We start from the raw sequence: 21189 nt of genomic DNA, 5'->3' as shown, positions 1-21189 counted from the left end.
TATTTGTCTTCCTTGACAGGCCACGTCCGTCCTTGTCATATATTAGATTCTGCTAATAATCTACGTATACGCGTTTAGGAGAAAAAAAAATTGTGTCCTTGTGATAGTCACAGAATGATACGATTTCCTCTCTTCACAAGTCTGTAGATGGGCAGCACGTTGGATCCTCTTGTAATTTCGAGGGAAGATTGTAAACCCCAGTGGGTCCGAACCCCAAATCTACGGCTACGGATGCATTTGAGTCGGGTCAATTCAATCATACTTTCCCTTGGTATCACGTTTCCTTCCAGGTACAAGGGAATGAATGCATTTATTTACCTTCTGAAAGAGGAAATTTACTACTGGCTATTCAACTATCTGTGGCCCTAGGAGAGGAGAAAATTCACAGCTCAAGCATCTTGGAGGCTAGTGTCGAATATAAGAAAGAAGGGGAAGGAAGTCTGAAGCACACACGATAGGAGCTTGGGCACAGGGCTGACTCAGAAAGTCATTCAAAAAGGGCACGTGGTTAGGGGGTCTCCAAGACATGAACCAGTAAACAAGCGGTAGAAAGTTCAGATTTCATTTCCTCTTTGGGGCTATAGCCACTATCAACCACTTAAACTACCACCACCGGCACCTGACATCCTACACCTTTTGGTCAGTAATGGAGGGCCACTAAGGAAGTGGCTCCCAACAGAGAAGGACTTTGCCCTCAGGGGACATTTGAAGACGCCTGGAGATACGTTTAGTTGTCACAACTGGGGAAGGGGGTGCAACTGGTACCTAGTGAGTAGAGGCTAGGGATGGACAGGACGGCCCCCTACAATGATGAATTATCCAGCCCCGAATGTCAAGAGCTCTGAGGTGGAGAAACCCTGCATGAAGGCAATGGTTGTCAAAGCACCGGTGCTGTCCAGGCTGTTGGTGGGAGATGGGAGTGGGCCTTGGACTTGCACAATTTGCAAAGACACCACAGGTAATTCTGATACTGAAAGCCACCCTCCACCCCACAACTCAGAAGTACTGCTCAGAGAACACAGTTGTAAATGATCATTAGGTTACTGCTTGGCTATCACATGTCTATTAATCCAATTTGGTATTTCACTAATACAGACTCAGAGCAGAGCTAACCTTCACGGAAGACTCCTTTGGCCCCAGATACTTTTAGAACAAACAAGAAAAAAAGGCTTCTTTTCTGAGCACATGATTCTAAAGATGGGCTTTGTCTTTGTCTCCATAAATTTATTTGATAAGTATTTGCTTCTCACCTCTTCCCACTACCTGGACTGCACCTGTCTCTCACCGTCACTCCCACTAAGTCTCTCGTGCCTTTATTTGGTGCCAACCTGCCCCCTCCCCCTCCCTCCCCCCAGGATGACCTAGGACAGCCCTCTCCCCTTCATGCATCCACAATGGCTACGTTCACAATCAAAATCTCCTTGACTCAAGGCAGCTGATATCAGAAAAATATTAGAAAAGCAATCTGGCTAAGTAATTCGCATTAATGGCAAGTAACCCTAAAATGCTTCCAAAAGTATCTGATTTTTTCTAATAAGGATGAGTTAGTCACATGAATGTCTAATGGCCGAGGTATGAGAGAGAATAACTTGTGTGGCCGGTACCAAGTAGGTGTTCAGTAAATACTTATGGAGTGTCTGAATGAGTGAGAAAAGACCTTTGGGTAGAGTAACTTCCTGTAGTTTTAGGTTTAATGCTTAAACTTTTCAGTATCTCTCCCTGAAATTTTCAAAAAAATCCCGTGGGCCCATCAGGAGGTGGTAACCACTCCAACATGTGATATACAGGCAAGGTATTTACCAAAAATAGCAACAGCACAATGTGCCAGGACCCTGTGGTCATACAATAAAAGGTAATCAAGGAGTAGTCTACCAAGACCCCCAAATCCTTCTCTCTCACTGATTCTAATCAGCCTCCCAATTCAGCTTTTCCTTCTCCAGTCCAGAACCCTACCCACCATCCATCTCTCCTCTACTGCTCTAAAAGGAAAAGCTAGAGAAATAATACTAATAAAAATAATAACACCGTATTTTCTGGCTTCTAAGGGGGCACTGATTGTAGGATATAGCAGAACATTTTCCAGGAGAAAAAGACCATCAGTCAGGTTGCTCTGGTTAAGTCACATCTCAATTCCAGAAACCGTGAAATGTGAAAAACCCTGCCTGGAAGAACTGAGATAACACATCCCTGCAAAGGACCAGGTGAATTACAGATTCTGCTTCTGAAATATCATTCCCATTAAAACTGAAGTGTAAATTGCTTGGGAGAGCCGGGCCTCCACCCAGGTCCTGGGAGGGTCACACTCCACCGTCTCTGATCTCCCCACTGAGACACACAACCAGCTCTTTCCAAACAGGACAAAATCCTGACTCTTATTCTCACGTGACCCTCCCAGGCCCCCCTCCTCATCTTGCTTGAGGATATTTGGGGAACTTTTCTTATTCATGGAGGACTGATACCATCTCCTCTAAGATGAAGATCCTCCCAACGGAATCTCTTAGGTATGTAGATAGCTGCCTTATTGTGATGACAGTAAAATGATTCTCATATTAGAAACAGCAGCAGCAAAACACTGTTGCTGTTCACTCTCTGTGAGGAACTGCACGGAGACTTTCCTATGTACAATCTCTCATCACCCTCACAGCGTTATCATCCCCATTTTGCCTGTAGGTAATGGAGGTTCAGAGATTTGAGTAGTGCCAAGGTTATAAAGATGGTAAGAGTATGGATAGGGGTCAACCGTAGGAAAGGCCCTGGGCTGCTCTGTCCTATCACTCCAGGAGTGGACACTTGAGTTGGGTAAGGACTAAGGGAAGGAAATACTTCACAGTCACTTCTAGAAATATCTCCTTCCTCCTCTTCCATATGGGCCCCATAGTGTTCCTCTAGCTCATTTCACAGAGAGCCTGGATCCCTGTGCATGAAGGGAAGTCACAGAGTGGACAGAAGTCCCATTTGCCCCACTGGGGGATCCTGGGGATGTAAGTATCAGAGTGGCTGTCCTGCCCCATTCCGGGAGCTGTGCAGACAGGGACACGCAGGATGTGGCTGGCTTGATGATGCAGTGGCAATTTGAGGCAGGAGGCGACATCACTCACTGGATATGGGCTGCACAGTCAGGGGCTCCTGACACAATCAGGGTGAGCTCCATGACCCTTTCTCCGATGAAGTGTGGTCCCCTCCTCACTAATCACAGCTCGCCAATCACACCTCGCCCAGCCTTTGGACTTGCAGATCCCCGTCTGCCACCGCCCAACAGCCTCCCATTAGATCCAGCAGGTCCAGCAAGCCACCCTCCCTTCAGGGCCGGAAGCCACAGCATGGGCACCCCTGGATGCTACACCTGGAAGTCCAGAAAAGGAAACTGTCATAACCCGGTGAGAACATTTTAAGAAAACATCTCTACTTCGTTGCAATAAGGAAACACCTGAAGATACCTCCAGCCATCCTCTTTTGTAAGATCCAGACCTGTTCATTCCATCTCCACGTGTCCAACACTGAACTCGTCACCCAGGTCCATCCACTCTGCCTCCCTGTTCATCTCCCATCCGCGTCCTCTGCTCGCCCCCAGGGGCAATATCCTGCTCGGCCACTATCATATCCTGCCTGCAGTGCAGTAGTAGCCAGCCTCCTACCTGCTGCCCACACTGTCTTTCAAGGTACTGGTTTCCTGCTTCCTGCTCAGAACATCCCCACACTGCAGCCAAAGGAACCTTTTCAAATCGGAAAATCTGAGCATCCTTTTCTGTACCGGAAACTCCGAACTGTCTTTCAGTTATACCTTTGGATAAAATCCAAAGCTGTAATTTACAAAACCCTTCGTGGTTCTCTTGCCTTATTTCCCGCTCTGCAAACCACCTAGAATCATATGTCTATTTGTTCATTTATTCACTAAGCACCTGCCAGGTACTGTTCTAAGTGCTGAGAACACATCAGGAACAGGACAAAGATCCCTGCCCTCATGGTATTTATGTATTAGCAGGAAAGACACACAGTGACCAGGTAAAGCCAGCCACGTCCCCGGTACCCGGGTCTGTCGTGCTTACTGGGTGGAGCAGAACAGCAATCTTAATAAGTAATCAAAAACTAGATTAGAAGATGATGGATGCTATAAACAACATGAAAAGAACAGGGTGTGAGGGATGGGATGGTATCCCAGGTTGCAGGATGAAAGGGGCCAACTGGCAGAAATCTCACTGAGATGCTAAGATTTGAGCAAAGACTTAAAGGGAGTTATGGCAGCAAGACAGGGAGAGATCTGGAGGACAAACATTCCCAGCAGTGGGAGAGCAGAGCAAAGGACCAAAGGCAGGGCCCACCTGATCTGTTTGAGGACGAGACCTCGATGTTTCTTTCAGTGTCTGCACCGCTTCTCTCTCCGGACCTCAGGCCTTTGGGTATGGCATTCCCTCTAAGTGGGCCATGGAGGCTAATGTCCTCATGCCTCTTTCCTTCACAAGCCTTCCTGACCCTCCCAACCCTCCTGGCCAGGACTGCTTCCCCCAAAACTGTGACTGTACTTCACCCTGAATTCCGCCTTTCAAGGTACTTTCCATACTTTAATGTAACTGTGTGTTGAGTTGGATCTAGAATCTAGTGGTTAAACGCCTGGGCTCTGAGGTCAGCCTGGGGGCGGCCTGGCTTCCATCCAGGTTCCGCCACTGCCTCACTATGATCTCAAGCACGCCACTTAAGGACTTCTGAGGGCTAAATGAGATAGCCTGGCGCCCGACACAGAAAAAGCAGCTAATAGGAATTAGCACAGAGAGGGGTAGGGGGCAGGTCGGCCTGTCTTATTTACTATTTTATCCCCAGGGCCTAGGCCAGGTCCAAGGGCTCAAAAGGTAACGAATTAATGAAAGAATGAGTGACTGAACGAATGTGGAAGGCAGGGAGGCAGGGGGTGGAAGAGGAGGGAAGCAGGGGGCAGGGTTGCAGGGAGAGGGGAGGGGAGGGAAGCAGGATGGGCAGGGAGGCAGAGGGGGCAGGGAAGCAGGGAAGCTTCTGCTCCCCCAACTCTCAGGAGTTTCAGGTTGAAGAACAAGACAAAAACAAAGACTCAGAAGGAAAGGAAGGGGAAGATAATTTATTAAGTACTGTGTAAGGCAGAGCTATTTGGCGACTTAACAACCAAAATGCAGCCTATGGGGCAGTGATTACCATACCATTCCCCCACATTTACAGCACAAAAGAGAATCAGGGAAGGTAAAGAATGTTTCTAATATAGTAAGAGAAGGCAGATCCACTTCACCGTTAATCTGAAAAATAATTAAAACCTCTCCCCCCATTTTGCCAGGAATAAAATTCTGGAGGTTCCTCCCATGGTGAGCAACTCAGCTTGCCAAATGCAAGCACCGTGAGGCATGTAAGGAGAAAATCAGAGTGTAGTTCCTGGATTCGGAGTGGAAGGCAGCCGGATAACAGGTGTGAAGAGGGGGAGGAAGGAGGAATAAAGAGGCCCTGGGGCTTCCCTGGTGTCGCAGTGGTTGAGAGTCCGCCTGCCGATGCAGGGGATACAGGGGACACGGGTTCGTGCCCCGGTCCGGGAAGATCCCACATGCCGCAGAGCGGATGGGCCAGTGAGCCATGGCCGCTGAGGCTGCGCGTCCAGAGCCTGTGCTCCGCAACGGGAGAGGCCACAACAGTGAGAGGCCCGCGTACTGCAAAAAAAAAAAAAAAAAAAAAAAGAGGCCCTGGGGAGTTTCCCAAGGGGAAAGTCAACCAGGAATTAGAAGGTAAAAAACAGAACTAAACAATGAAAACTGGTGGTGAGGAAGGAGCTCCGTCAATACTAGGAGTGCAGGAGAATGTTTAAAACCATGCCCAGATGATAGAGAAATGCCCCAGTCTTTTAGTGGAATACTGTGATTGACAACAAAGACCACACACCCTGAGTGGTTCGCTCCCATTAGAATTCCAGAGCCTTCTGAACTAACAGCACATCACCCATGCACACACTGGCTGGGGGAGTCATTTTAAACCACTTTATGTGAGGCTTTAGATCTTTTAAAGTTTCTGCTTCTCTTCCCTGTGGCAAAGCAGGCTCTCAAGTTTAGAAACTGTCACGAGCCGCTGTGAGATGAACAAGACCCTGACTGCAGAGAGTCTCCTCCCCACAAGATGCTTAAACAGGTTACTCAGTCGTCCTGAAAGGCCTTCTTTGATTCCTTTCACACCAGCTAAAGGGAGGAAGCTTCATTTGGAGGTCAGTGAAGGGGCACAGGGAATAAGAACAAACTTAGACACAGGAGAGAGGAGGAAGGAAAGGAGAAGGGAACTCCTGTGGCCAGAGCATCCACTGGGGTACCGGGATCAGTGAATCACCTCCTCGGACCTCACATCACTATGAGAAAATGTGGGCATTTTCCTTGTACAGGTGCAGAAGCGAGGATGAGAGGTTAAACAAACACCCCAAGTCAGCCTGCCGATGAGTAGACCAGCAGGGATTTAAACTTGGTGTCTTCCTTTCAAAGCTTCTCCTACCCAACCAGTTCCACCGAGAAAGGGAGTGAGGGGAGAGGGGAGGGGAAGCGGCAAAGGAGGGAGGGGCAGGTCATGACCAGGTAAGAAGGAAAGACACCTGCGGAAAGGTCCAAGAATGCTAAAAACCCCTTCAAGGCAAGTGATTGTATAACCACAAAGGCTCTACAAATGTCTTTTCAAAAATAATACTTCCACAGTTCTTCATATTCAGCTTTTTTCACATTATTGTACACTTACAGCCACCCATGCCCACCCGATGGCTTTGTGCACAAAGCCGTGAGGTAATGGAGCAGACACCCACTAACGGTATCCGCCATTATCCCATACCTGCTGGCAGGAGTCCGTAGAGAAAGTGGAACATGGGAAGAATAATGCATGACACGTTGTGCATTTCTTGCAAGGACCCCGCTGGCATTGTTCCTGGTTCACTGAGGCCCAGAGAAGTCGAGTAACCTGCCTGTGCTCACAGAGTCGCTCGGGGAGCCCTGATGCTGGCTTATTCTTCTTGACAATGATGAGTACATGGGGAGAGCTCTTGGGGCTCACAGCTACTTTAAACAGGGTGTCCTGGAATGTCACAAGCTGGGCCAGGATTCTGGAGACTGAGGTTTTATTTCTCAAATCCTAGGAAGACCACACTTTCCCATGCCTCTGATTTTGCCCGACACTCCTGTTCTCTAAATGCCTACATCACCTTGGGCCCACCCTCTACAAGCTTTACACGGTCACCCAGAGTTCTTTCTTATATGTAACTTTGGTCTCTACAAAGAGACACTAAGACCCACCACCTGCTCTTCCAGGGACAGTCGGGTGAAAGGTAGAGTACTGAATTTAGAGCTGGACTCCCTGAGTTCAAATCCCAGCTCTATTTAAGAGCGGAGACTACGGGTAAGCTACCTTGTCTCCCGAACCACCTGTTCTCAAACCACCTGTTCTCAAACCACCTGTTCTACATTAGCAGTAATTACTTCAAGGGAGTGTCATGAGGCTTAAATGAGTTTACTCAAAGTTTAACAGACTGGCGGGCACAGAATAAATGCTTCAAAATGTTAGCTGTATATCGTAAACGGACAACCAACAAGGACCTACTGTACAGCACAGGGAGTACTGATCAACATTCTGTAACAACCTAAATGGGAGAAGAATTTGAAAAAGGATACATGTATACGTAAAGTTGATTCAATTTGCTGTACACCTGCAACTAACACAAAATTATAAATCAACTATACTCGAATAAAAAATAATTTTATTTATTTATTTTTTAAACATCTTTATTGGAGCATAATTGCTTTGCAATGGTGTGTTAGTTTCTGATGTATCACAAAGTGAATCACCTATAGGTACATACATATCCCCTCCCTCTTGCATCTCCCTCCCACCCTCTCTATCGCACCCCTCTAGCTGGGCACAAAGCACCGAGCTGATCTCTCTGTGCTATGTGGCTGCTTCCCACCAGCTATCTATTTTACATTTGGTAGTGTAAATATGTCCATGCCGCTCTCTCACTTCGTCCCAGCTTACCCTTCTCCTCCCCGTTTCCTCAAGTCCATTCTCTACATCTGCGTCTTCATTCCTGCCCTGCCCCTAGGTTCTTCGGAACCATTTTTTTTTTTTAGATTCCATATATATGTGTTAACATACGGTATTTGTTTTTCTCTTTCTCTGTATGACAGTCTCTAGGTCCATCCACCTCAAATAACTCAATTTCCTTTCTTTTTATGGCTGAGTAATATTCCATTGTATATATGTGCCACATCTCTATCCATTCATCTTTCGATGGACACTTAGGTTGCTTTCATGTCCTGGCTATTGTAAACAGAGCTGCAATGAACATTGTGGTACATGACTCTTTTTGAATTATGGTTTTCTCAGGGTATATGCACAGTACTGGGATTGCTGGGTCATATGGTAGTTCTACTTTTAGATTTTTAAGGAACCTCCATACACTTGTACATAGTGGCTGTATCAATTTACATTCCCACCAACAGTGCAAGAGGGGTCCCTTTTCTCCACACCCTCTCCAGCATTTCCTGTTTGGAGATTTTTTGATGATGGCCATTCTGACCAGTGAGGTGATACCTCATTGTAGTTTTGATTTGCATTTCTCTAATGATTAGTGATGATGAGCACCCTTTCATGTGTTTGTTGGCAATCTGTATATCTTCTTTGGAGAAATGTCTATTTAGGTGTTCTGCCCATTTTTGGATTGGGTTCTTTGTTTTTTGATATTGTGCTGCATGAGCTGCTTGTATATTTTGGAGATTAATCCTTTATCAGTTGCTTCGTCTGCAAATATTTTCTCCCATTCTGAGGGTTGTCTTTTCGTCTTGTTTATGGTTTCCTTTGCTGTGCAAAAGCTTTTAAGTTTCATTACGTCCCATTTGTTTATTTCTGTTTTTATTTCCCTTTCTCTAGGAGGTGGGTCAAAAAGGATCTTGCTGTGATTTATGGCAGAGTGTTCTGCCTATGTTTTCCTCTAACAGTTTGGTAGTGTCTGGCCTCCCATTTAGGTCTTTAATCCATATTGAGTTTACTTTTGTGTATGGTGTTAGGGAGTGTTCTAATTTCATTCTTTTACACGTAGCTGTCCAGTTTTCCCAGCACCACTTACTGAAGAGGCTGTCTTTTCTCCACTGTATATTCTTGCCTCCTTTATCAAAGATAAGGTGAACATTTGTGCGTGGGTTTATCTCTGGGCTTTCTATCCTGTTCCATTGATCTATCTTTCTGTTTTTGTGCCAGTACCATACTGTCTTGATTACTGCAGCTTTGTAGTATAGTCTGAAGACAGGGAGCCTGATTCCTCAAGCTTTGTTTTCCTTTCTCAAGATTGCCTTGGCTATTCGGGGTCTTTTGTGCTTCCATATAAATTGTGAAATTCTTTGTTCTAGTTCTGTGAAAAATGCCTTGGTAGTTTGATAGGGAATGCATTGAATCTGTAGATTGCATTGGGTAGTACAGTCATTTGCACAATGTTGATTCTTCCAATCCAGGAACATGGTATATCTCTCCATTTGTTTGTATCATGTTTAATATCTTTCATCAGTGTCTTATAGTTTTCTGCATACAGGCCTTTTGTCTCTTTAGGTACCTTTCCTCCTAGGTATTTTATTCTTTTTGTTGCAATTGTAAATGGGAGTGTTTCCTTAATTTCTCTTTCAGATTTTTCATCATTAGTGTATAGGAATGCAAGAGATTTCTGTGCATTAATTCTGTATCCTGCTACTCTACTAAATTCATTGATTAGCTTTAGTAGTTTTCTGGTAGCATCTTTAGGATTCTCTATGTATAGTATCATGTCATCTGCAAACAGTGACACTTTTACTTCTTCTTTTCCGATTTGGATTCTTGATTTCTTTTTCTTCTCTGATTGCTGTGTATAAAACTTCCAAAACTATGCTGAATTACAGTGGTGTGAGTGGGCAACCTTGTCTTGTTCCTGATCTTAGTGGAAATGGTTTCAGTTTTTCATCATTGAGAATGATGTTGGCTGTGGGTTTGTCATATATGGCCTTTATTATGTTGAGGGGTTAGTTCCCTCTTTGCCTACTTTCCAGAGGGATTTTAACATAAACTGGTGTTAAATTTTCTCAAAAGCTTTCTCTGCATCAATTGAGATGATCATATGGTTTTCCTCCTTCAATTTGTTAATATGGTGTATCACATTGATTGACTTGCGTATACTGAAGAATCCTTGCATTCCTGGAAAAAACCCCACTTGATCATGGTGTATGGTTCTTTTAATGTGCTGTTGGATTCCGTTTGCTAGTATTTTGTTGAAGATTTTTGCCCCTATGTTCATTAGTGATATTGGCCTGTAGTTTTCTTTTTTTATAGTATCTTCGTCTGGTTTTGGTATCAGGGTGATGGTGGCCTTGTAGAATGAGTATGGGAGTGTTCCTCCCTCTGCTGTATTTTGGAAGAGTTTGCGAAGGATAGGTGTTAGGTATTCTCTAAATGTTTGATAGAATTCGCCTGTGAAGCCATCTGGTCCTGGGCTTTTGTTTGTTGGAAGATTTCTAATCACAGTCTCAATTTCAGTGCTTGTAATTGGCCTGTTTATATTTTCTATTTCTTCCTGGTTCAGTCTCAGAAGGTTGTGCTTTTCTAAGAATTTCTGCATTTCTTCCACGTTGTCCATTTTATTGGCATATAGTTGTTTGTAGTAACCTCTCATGATCCTTTGTATTTCTGTAGTGTCACTTGTTACTTCTCCTTTTTCATTGCTAATTCTCTTGATTCGAGTCTTTTCCCTTTTTTTCTTGATGAGTCTGGCTAATGGTTTATCAATTTTGTTTGTCTTCTGAAAGAACCAGCTTTTAGTTTTATTGATCTTTGCCATTGTTTCCTTTTCATTTATTTCTGCTCTGATCTTTATGATTTCTTTCCTTCTGCTAACTTTGGGGTTTTTTTGTTCTTCTTCCTCTAATTGCTTTAGGGGTAAGGTTAGGTTGCTTGAGATTTTTCTTGTTTCTTGAGGTAAGATTGTATTGCTATAAACTTCCCTCTTAGAACTGCTTTTGCTGAATCCCATAGGTTTTGAGTCATTGTGTTTTCATTGCCATTTGTTTCTAGATATTTTTTGATTTCTTCAGTGATCTCTTGGTTATTTAGTAGTGTATTGTTTAGCCTCCACGTGTTTGTATTTTTTACAGATTTTTTTCCCTGTAATTGATATCTAGTCTCATAGCGTTGTGGTCGGAAAAGATACTTGATACTATTTCAATTTTCTTAAATTTACCAAGGCTTGATTTGTGACCCCAGATATGATCTGTCCTGGAGAATGTTCCATGGGCACCTGAGAAGAAAGTGTATTCTGCTGGTTTTGGATGGAATGTCCTATAAATATCAATTAAGCCCATCTTGTTTAATGTGTCACTTAAAGCGTGTGTTTCCTTATTTATTTTCATTTTGGATGATGTGTCCATTGGTGCAAGTGGGGTGTTAAAGTCCCCTACTATGACTGTGTTACTGTCGATTTCCCCTTTTATGGCTGTTAGCCTTTGCCTTAAGTATTGAGGTGCTCCTGTGTTGGGTGCATAAATATTTACAATTGTTATATCTTCTTCTTGGATTGATCCCTTGATCATTATGTACTGTCCTTCTTTTTCTCTTGTAATAGTCTATTTTCAAGTCTATTTTCTTTGATATGAGAATTGCTACTCTAGCTTTCTTTTGATTTCTATTTGCATGGAATAACTCTTTCCATCCACTCACTTTCAGTCTGTTTGTGTCCCTAGGTCTGAAGTGGGTCTCTTGTAGGCAGCATATATATGGGTGTTGTTTTTGTATCCATTCCACCAGTCTATGTCTTTTGGTTGGAGCATTTAATCCATTTACATTTAGGGTAATTGTCGATATGTATGTTCCTATTACCATTTTCTTAATTGTTTTGCATTTGTTATTGTAGGTCTTTTCCTTCTCTTGTGTTTCCTGCCTAGAGAAGTTCCTTTAGCATTTGTTGTAAAGCTGGTTTGGTGGTGCTGAATTCTCTTAGCTTTTGCTTCTCTGTAAAGGTTTTAATTTCTCTGTTGAATCTGAGTGAGATACTTGCTGGGTAATCTTGGTTGTAGGTTTTTCCCTTTCATCGCTTTAAATATTTCCTGCCACTCCTTTCTGGTTTGCAGAGTTTTTAACCATATGGGGATTCCCTTGTATGTTATTTGTTGCTTTTCCCTTGCTGCTTTTAATATCTTTTGTTTGTATTTAATTTTTGATAGTTTGATTAATATGTGTCTTGGCATGTTTCTCCTTGTATTCATCCTGTATGGGACTCTCTGAGCTTCCTGGACTTGACTATATCCTTTCCCAGATTAGGGAAGTTTTCAACTATCATCTCTTCAAATATTTTCTTAGTCCCTTTCTTTTTCTCCTCTCCTTCTGGGACCAATTTGAACGTTGGTGCATTTAATGTTGTCCCAGAGGTGTCTGAGACTGTCCTCAATTCCTTTCATTCTTGTTTCTTTATTCTGCTCTGTGGTAGTTATTTCCACTATTTTATCTTTCAGGTCAGTTATCCTTCCTTCTGCCTCAGTTATTCTGCTATTGATTCCTTCTAGATAATTTTTCATTTCACTTATTGTGTTGTTCATCACTGTTTATTTGCTCTTTAGTTCTTCTAGGTCCTTGTTAAATGTTTCTTGTATTTTCTCCATTCTATTTCCAAGATTTTGGATCATCTTTACTATCATTACTCTGAATTCTTTTTCAGGTATACTGCCTATTTCCACTTCATTTGTTTGGTCTGGTGGGTTTTTCCTTGCTCCTTCATCTGCTGTGTATTTCTCTGTCTTCTCATTTTGCTTAACTTACTGTGTTTGGGGTCTCCTTTTTGCAGGCTGCAGGTTTGTAGCTCCCACTGTTTTTGGTGTCTGCCCCCAGTGGGTAAGGCTGGTGTAGTGGGTTGTGTAGGTTTCCTGGTGGAGGGGACTGGTGTCTCTGTTCTGATGGATGATGCTGGATCTTGTCTTTGTGGTGGGCAGGCCTGCATCCGGTGGTGTGTTTTGGGGTGTCTGTGGACTTATTATGATTTTAGGCAGCCTCTCTGCCAGTGCATGGGGTTGTGCTCCTGTCTTGCTAGTTGTTTGGCATGGGGTGTCCAGCACTGGAGCCTGCTGGTCGTTGAGTGGAGCTGGGTCTTAGCGTTGAGATGGAGATCTCTGGGAGAGCTCTCACCGATTGATATTACAAGGGGCTGGGAGGTTCCGGTGGACCAGTGTCCTGAACTAGGCTCTCCCACCTCCGTGGCTCAGGCCTGACACCTGACTGGAGCACCAAGACCCTGTCAGCCACATGGCTGGGTCATCCAGGAGAAGATGGACTGAAGCCAGGAGAAAGCTAGAGGATAGGAGACCTGTCAGAAGGCTTGTTTGATGGAATCAGGCAAAGGATGGTGACATTCTGTACCCAGGCTCTACTCACAAAGCGGAAAGGGGTGCCTCGGGAAGCCGAGTGCACACTTCCACCTTTTTGCACTGACTGACCTGCAGTGCTGAACAAGCCAGGAAAATGCCCTTGGCAGATATCAGATTGGGGCCCCAGGTTCAGCTCCAGAAGCCCACTTTGCTGCAAGTAAGCCTTTGGCCTCTTGGATGGCCTCTGGGGCAAGGCACTGCTCCACTCACCATACCTGTTTTGAGGCCAGAACTTGACACTAAGGCAATAGGGTCTTCTTAAAGGGAAGGCGTTTGTCCTAATGAATACAAATACTACCCTGACTATTCAGCACGGCTTTCTTCCAAAATCTTCAAATGAAGGCTGCACATTTATTATTTATGCCTTTACAACGGCTTCCCCAGGTTGCTAGAATGAGATATTATTTCCAAATTTTTATGGAAAACGATGGCACCCAGGGGTCAAGCTGACTCATGATCGGCAGCCACACCTTAACTAAGATGCAGACCCTGCCTCCCAGGTGGTGGGCATGCCCTCCTCCATGCCATCAGGAAGCCTGGAGGGGACGCAGCAGGTAGCAGAGAGAGCACAGCCTCCAGAGCCACACAGTTTGGGCTCAGCCATGCTGTGCAATAGCTCTCTGATCATGGGAAGTTATTTAACCTCTCTTGGACCCAGTTTATTTTGATTTTCAAATGGGCAAAGCTTCTAGCTCAGTGGCTGGAACAGAAGAAGTACTTAGGAAACAGTAGTTACTTTCCCTTTGCTTTACAAATACTCATTTTATCCACCTGCCTCCTTCCCATCTCCACGTGGATGCCCAGTTAGGTATATTTCAAATTTAAAAATGCCCCAAACCAAACTCCTGATCATCCCCCATAACCTGCTCTTCTTGCGGCCTTTTCCATCTCACAGATGCCACCTCACCCTTCCAGCTACCTTGGGGCATCCTCCACTCCTGTGTCTCTGCTCCCCACATCCAATCAACAGGATATCCTGACTATCTGACCTTCAAAATGTACCTCATATGATGACGTCTTTCACCCCTACTGCCGCATCCAGGTCTGAGTCCACAACATGGCTCACCTGGATAACTGCAACCATCTCAGAAATAGTTTCCACGGCCAGGATGATCCATTACAAATGTAAATCAGATCACATCACTCCTCTGCTCAAAGCCAGACATCAGCTTCCCATATCTCTGAAGGGAAAGACAAAATCCTCCCACTGCCTTACAAAGGTCCCCATGATCTGACCTCACCAGCCCCCGCCCCTCTCCGGGGCTCACTCTGCTCTGTTCTGAACTCCATCCGAGTCCTCAAAGAAGTCAGGCCACATCACTCCTGAAACTTCACACTTGCTGTTCCTTCTGGCTAGGACACTATTCCTACCCTTCCTCTAGACAGCTGGCAGGCCTGTCATCTCAACTTCTTCAGATTTTTGCTTAAATGTCACTTTTCATGTAAGACCTTCCATTATGACCCTATTTGAATATTAAAATAACACACGCACACGCGCACACACACACACACTCACACACACACAGAGGCATCCCTTATCTCCTTTCTCTAACTTCCACCTAAGCACTATTCACTACCTAATACACTATGTATTTTATTATTATTATTTTTTGTTTATCGTCTCTCTCCCCCATTCACATATACACTAAATGAATAGGGACTGAACTTGATTTATTCTTGCAACGCTCCTAGCAGCAAACTATTTGGCAGCTAGCAGGAGCTCAGTAAACGTGACTCCTAATTCTAGCCATCAGTGGCATGTCTGATTCTTCCTGTTAAGAATCAGAGGCTCTGGGCTTCCCTGGTGGCGCAGTGGTTGAAAGTCCACCTGCCGATGCAGGGGACACGGGTTCATGCCCCAGTCCGGGAAGATCCCACATGCCGCGGAGCGGCTGGGCCCGTGAGCCATGGCCACCGAGCCTGCGCGTCCGGAGCCTGTGCTCCGCAACGGGAGAGGCCGCAACAGTGAGAGGCCCGCATACCGCAAAAAAAAAAAAAAAAAAAAAATAGAATCAGAGGCTCTGAAAATCCTCCAGCAGTTGGAGCAGGCTTGATAAGGGTGCAGATGCTGAGAGGGGAGCATCTGCAACTTAGGTGAAGTCAGGGCTCAGGGAGCACGTGCACATCCCCAAGAGGTACACAAAGCTGCCCACGGCAGAGGCTGAGGATGGTCTAAGCCCTCACTAAACAGCTTCATACTAGGTTCTCCACGTAATGACTTTAGGTAAGGGCGATTTCACAGCATCCTTAAGGAGTCAAGCCTATATGGGACTGAACACAAGAGCCACTGCAGCCCCAGGCAACTAGCTGTTCCAAACCAGAGAAAAACCAACAAGGCCAAATTGCATCAACATCACTCAAAATGTTTACAGTGAAGATGTCAACTGTGATGGCCTTTATGAGAGGGGAACTCTTCCTGTTGGATCAGCGCATTCTACATTTATGGGTCTGTCCTAAGGGACTTGCTTCCTGTACCATGACCTGGCTTCTAATCATTCCAGTTTAGAAAGAAAGAACCACACACACACACACACACACAAAGCAAACCCTGTACAAAAGAGTACCATACGAAAAAGATAAGAGCTTACTTATTTTCTTTTCACTTCCGTATTTTCCCAGAAAAGTTAGGGTGGGCATGGGAAACCCTCAGATGTTTTATACTCCTTTGATGGTGACAGATAAAAACGGAACACAGTATGCCTTGTTTGTGAGCTCCTTGAAGGCAGGTGTCCTGTTCTAACAACAGCATCTAATATATTCCAGTGGAGCCCTGGCTAATGCTGGAAATGAACCAGTGAGAGAATGAACAAATAAACGAAGGCTATTAAATCAACTGCACGCATTCAAATTTCCCCTGCTCTGATCCTGACCCATCTATTCCGCTCTGCCCCAGAAACTGCCTTGAGTCTCAGCCCTCCAAATCCAAATCCCTGGGCCAGCTCTGGGAGCAACAAGAGCCTCGGGCGCCTTCCCTTCCACGGATGATATGGGACGGGTACGATTTAACACCAGCATTATGACTGTTGTTATGACTGGTGACAGAACCCCACCAGCACTGTGGCAGGTCCTGGCTGGAACAGAATAAACGTGATTTCCTAGTTCCAAGGCTACAATCAGTGGCCAACTGTTCCAGGGATTTTGTTGAGTTACGCTTATCCAGGGGAGACTTGCAGTTCTGAATGAATATTTCAGATTGAGTTTCTTGGGAAGCAGACTCCAGGATGGGAGTGAGCACGCGGGAGGTTAACTCAGGGAGAGCTCCTGGAACAGTACCTATGAAAGGGAAGGAACACCATCAGGACAGGGCAGAGGGGGACATGGAGCTGCCAGGCAGACTCCAGGGAAGGCTACAGTGGATCCTGCAAGATTCCACATGCACCAGGCAGTCCATGATGTGGGGCGGCCCAGGAAGGGGGCATGGCCCCAGGCAAGGTGACTCTCTTCGCCTGAGATCATCCCGAAAGGGGGCTGAGAGCTGAACCCATCTGCAGGCAATGCTCCCAGCAGCTGGAGGAATAAGCCCTTTATTCCAAAGGGGAATGTGGGCACCCACCGCACACAACCACTACTCTTATCCGGCAAGACAGACACAATCATCACCTCTGCTGTGATACCGACCCAGCTTTAGCCCCTTCAGGAGAGGTGATAACTCTCACTCCCCTTCACTGCTCATCTTATAGCCAGAACCCATTCCCTATAGCCAGTGATACCCAGTGGGGATGCGATAAGTGCCCGTTGAATAAATACAACCCTGAATACTGAACATCGGCATGAAAATAGGAATAAAATATTGGGGTTGGCCCAAAGGTTCGTTTGGGTTTTTCCATAACATCTTATGCAAAAACCCGAAAGAACTTTTTCGCCAACTCAACCACATAGCTATAGAAAAACCGTCCCCAGTGAGTTCGACGTAATCGGAAAAAACAAGCAGACCTGATAGGGGGACTTGAAAAGAGATGCACAGGGAAGCCAACACACACAGGCATTCTGGTCTCAGCTCCGGGTAGAACCTTGCATCCTACCAAGCTTCTGTCCCTTTATTTGTGAAATAAAAAGACAGATCCAACCATGCTATGAAGAAGAGATCAGAAAGCTGAGACACACTCCATTTCAACAGCTTTGCTAAATGATGTCTTTACTAGTGTCATTACTGACACGAGTAAGGAAACTTTTGATCCTGGCAAGGAAAAGAGCCCAAGGGTCAGAGTGTTTCCCCCCATGGTGTGCGGAGGACTTTTTTCAATTACCCCAGAGCTGGGAGGCCCCCAGGAGGAAGCAGGCAGAGATTGGAGTGGGTGAGGAATTTACTCTTCTGTCCGTGAACGAAAACAGAAACCAACTGGAATATCCTCTGATTCATGAAAATGCTGTGATTTAAAATCACTGAGCAGTATTTCACTTTCATAGGATAAGGAGCTATAGAAAAGAGGCAGGAGGAATTTTAAACACAGAAGCCAGAGTGCAGAAGCCGGAAGAAAAAAAATCTCACTGCCATATTTATCTCTCATTGTATTTGTCTAATACTGAGAATATAAAATTGAAAAATTATGCAGTTTTAAGGAAGACCCCTGGAAGAGGGGTATTAAATAATAGTCCAAGGTTTGTGCTAACTTGCCACTTCTCTCATGCGTCCCCACCAGAGTTATGTACACCCATCGGGCTCACAATTTCCCACCTTATACTCGCACATACCCTGGGGCAGTGCCAAGAGCTACAGGAACTAACTAGATTAGAAGGAACGTCTTAAAAAGCCAAACTTACATACTTCTTTAAAACGATAAACCACAACATTAATGGAAGCCATGAGGACATTTGCAAACACTCTATAATCAATACCCATCGCCACCACCTCACAGGCTCTCTCGGCAATCAAAGCATCATTTGCTAAAAAGAGAAAACTGATAAATGCATGTCTCCACACCAGGAAGTCAACTCAATTATCTGCACACAAAATACACACATTCGATATTTGTCTCTTACCAAGCAATTCAGCAACCCTCAATTGGGTTCCTCCCATGAACACAGATCTTACCTCTTCAATTATTACAAAAACACAAGCAAATTCCAGTTTAACATGTTTCAAATGGCAGTACTAAAACTGATGCTCCACTCTATTTATAATTCCTTGTCTGTTTCATTAGAACGACCGTTAAGAGTTGACCTCACATTGGGAAAAAAAAAATCACTCTTCTTGACATGCTGACACCTTCAAAGATACCAGAAAAAAAATGAGCTACCATTACCTTTGAACTTGTGGAACACAGCCCAGAGCTCTGCAATATCGGTGGCAAAGGTGATGTCTGTGTCAAGGACGATGACCCTCTCCAGGTTGGCAGGAAGAGTCTTGGTGAGGACAAGCTTCATCAGACCGTAAATCCCAGAGTAATGTTTGTTGGGGATCCAGGAAACTTCAGACTAGACAGGGCAGTGAAGAGCGAGAGCAGGAGAAAGGAAAAAAAAAAAATCAATGCATTAATTTCTTTGTATAACCATTATAAATAGTGCCTGGTACATAAAAAGCATTGAATAAAAATTTGTTGAGTAAATGAATGAATATTTTCTTAAAGATCTGTTCATGGAACTTCATGGCATATGAAGTTCTTTTGGAAGAAAATGTATCCGAATCAAGGGAGAAGGAAAGTAATGTTTATGAAATAACTATCACATGAAAACACTATGCTCAGATTTAAAAAAAAAAAAAAGATTTTTGTTATTATAGAAATTATATAGGCTCATTGGAGGAAATAAGGATATGCACAAAACAAGAAATAAAGGTTTCAAAAATTGAATCCTACTATATATCTTTTTTGCAACCAGTACCTAATTGTTCCTGGGTAGACATATTTCTTTCAGTCATATTCCATTTCTGTGTCATTAAAAATGACTATTCAATGGTATCGTTACGCTTATCTATTTTGTTAAAGCTGTAATGGAGCTGGCCATCACCTTAAGATCTGAGGTCTGAGGACTTCGCGTAATTCCCTCCAGTGGGTTTTATATAACTCTTTTTCATGTAAGCCTCGGCCTTGGGAACTCAGCTCACTTTCCTCTCTCCCTTGAGAATTTGCCTGAACTGAAGCTTGGCACTCATCGGCCCATGCTGCAGAGCCATGCTATTTAATCAGACCTTTGATTAACTTATTCATCTATTTTGGTTACCATCAAAGCAGGAGAGCTTGGTGCAGGCCGAACACCAGCACGTTGGGGTAAGCCATCGAATTAGATGGCTCCAGCTTGACTTTAGTTTTTACACACACGCAAGGCACTCAGATGCATTACAGAACAGGGGGACTACAGGAATAAATTAATCTCAACATGAGCCCAGGACTGAATGTCGCCCCGAGTCCCCGACTTAATACATAATCAATTAAGTTAGAGTGTTCAATTAGAGGTAAAGGAAGCATTTGAATGAGTTTGTATTCAGAAAGAAAATCCCAGAAAGAAAACTCAGGAATCTATAGGGGGAAAGAACGTGTGGTGAGAAGCAGATGCATTTATCATAAATGGCTCCTTCTCTTAGAAGGAAGTAGCATGGAACACGCTCTGCCTCTGTCCAATTCCTGCTCTTCCCGCGAGTTCCAACTTAGAAGGTACCACCCTCCAGCCGCCCCTCCCCGCTGCCCCAGGCTGGGCGAGGGTTCCCAAAGCAAGGTGTTTCCCTTCTTCCAGCACAGCAAGCCATCGTGCTGTGTCTAATTTTCCACGTCTCTCTCCTGCTCAGGACTGGAACTCCTTGAGGCAGGGACAAGGTCATTTGTATTATGGTAACAACACAGTCATTTCTCAAAAAATGTCTGATCACGTGCATGACTGCAAAGTTAGCCCGGCCCGGGTTCAAATGCTACCGTTGGCATTTTCCTCAACTAGGAGAAGAGGTATCTGGTAATTGCTAGGGTCTAGGTCAGCACAGTACCCTGGAAGAGGCACAGCTTGTTGAGCCCCAGAGCCTGGGCTTTAGCACCAGTTCCACTTCCAATAAGCCGTGGGACCTCAGGCAAGTCATTTAACCTCCATGAGCCTCAGTTTTCTCATCTGCAAAATGGGAGCTTAAGACACTCACATCACAATACTGCTGGCGGGGTTACAAAGCATCCAGTGTAATAAAGCCCACTTTCCTTCCCCTAGTGACTGTGTGCCGGCACCACCCAGGCTCAGGTGATTCAGGATTTGGGGCGTGGTAAGTTATGGTACCTTTGGCAGTACAGGGGAGGCAGGGAACGGAGACAGCCTTGACAGGGAAAATAAATCACCCACCTATTTTTCCTATATTTCTATATAAAAGATTAATAAATCACAAACTGGGATCTACTGGGAAACGTCAAGCCCCCTCTGGTGGATCTCCAAATTGGACTGCACATCCTTGGTTTTAGGAGGGAAAAAAAAAAATGGGTGGGAGTGGTCACCCATATAACCTTTCGGGGCACTCTCCTGGTGCAATTCACACTGCTACGGATCTCACTTCCACCCTACAATAAACTTCAGTCCAACCAGGGACGTTAAGTCTTGGGGTCAACGGGGAGAAGTCCATGCTCAGAGGCAAGATGCAGAAACCTGGAGGGCATCATGCAGACCTACCCCAGAGTACCCTACAGAAACACCACCGCCTAGCCAAGCAATATCCTAGAGTGTTCTTCATCACTCAGCACGCGAAAGGGTTCATGTAATTAAAACAATCGTAAGAATGAAAGTTAGGTTTATGTTAATGGAAAGATTATTATCCTTGCAATGGCTGTTAATAATTCTAAGCAGCATGTTCTGACATTTAATTAGCAAAAAAATCCAACTGTGCTCA

General features: G+C 44.7%; 1 protein-coding gene across 1 annotated transcript in view; it reads right to left on the bottom strand.

The window, feature by feature from the left end:
* The window catches only part of LARGE1 (LARGE xylosyl- and glucuronyltransferase 1), a 589914-nt gene that overhangs the window by 219311 nt on the left and 349414 nt on the right, over positions 1 to 21189 (bottom strand). The window contains 1 exon segment of the mRNA XM_060165047.1: positions 18641 to 18812. Coding sequence (XP_060021030.1) covers positions 18641 to 18812 — 172 coding nt within the window.

This window comes from Lagenorhynchus albirostris, chromosome 11 (genome assembly GCF_949774975.1).
Source record: "Lagenorhynchus albirostris chromosome 11, mLagAlb1.1, whole genome shotgun sequence".
Taxonomy (NCBI): Eukaryota; Metazoa; Chordata; class Mammalia; order Artiodactyla; family Delphinidae; genus Lagenorhynchus; species Lagenorhynchus albirostris.
Note: the sequence above shows the minus strand (reverse complement) of the source record. Positions and strands in the feature narration are given on the sequence as shown.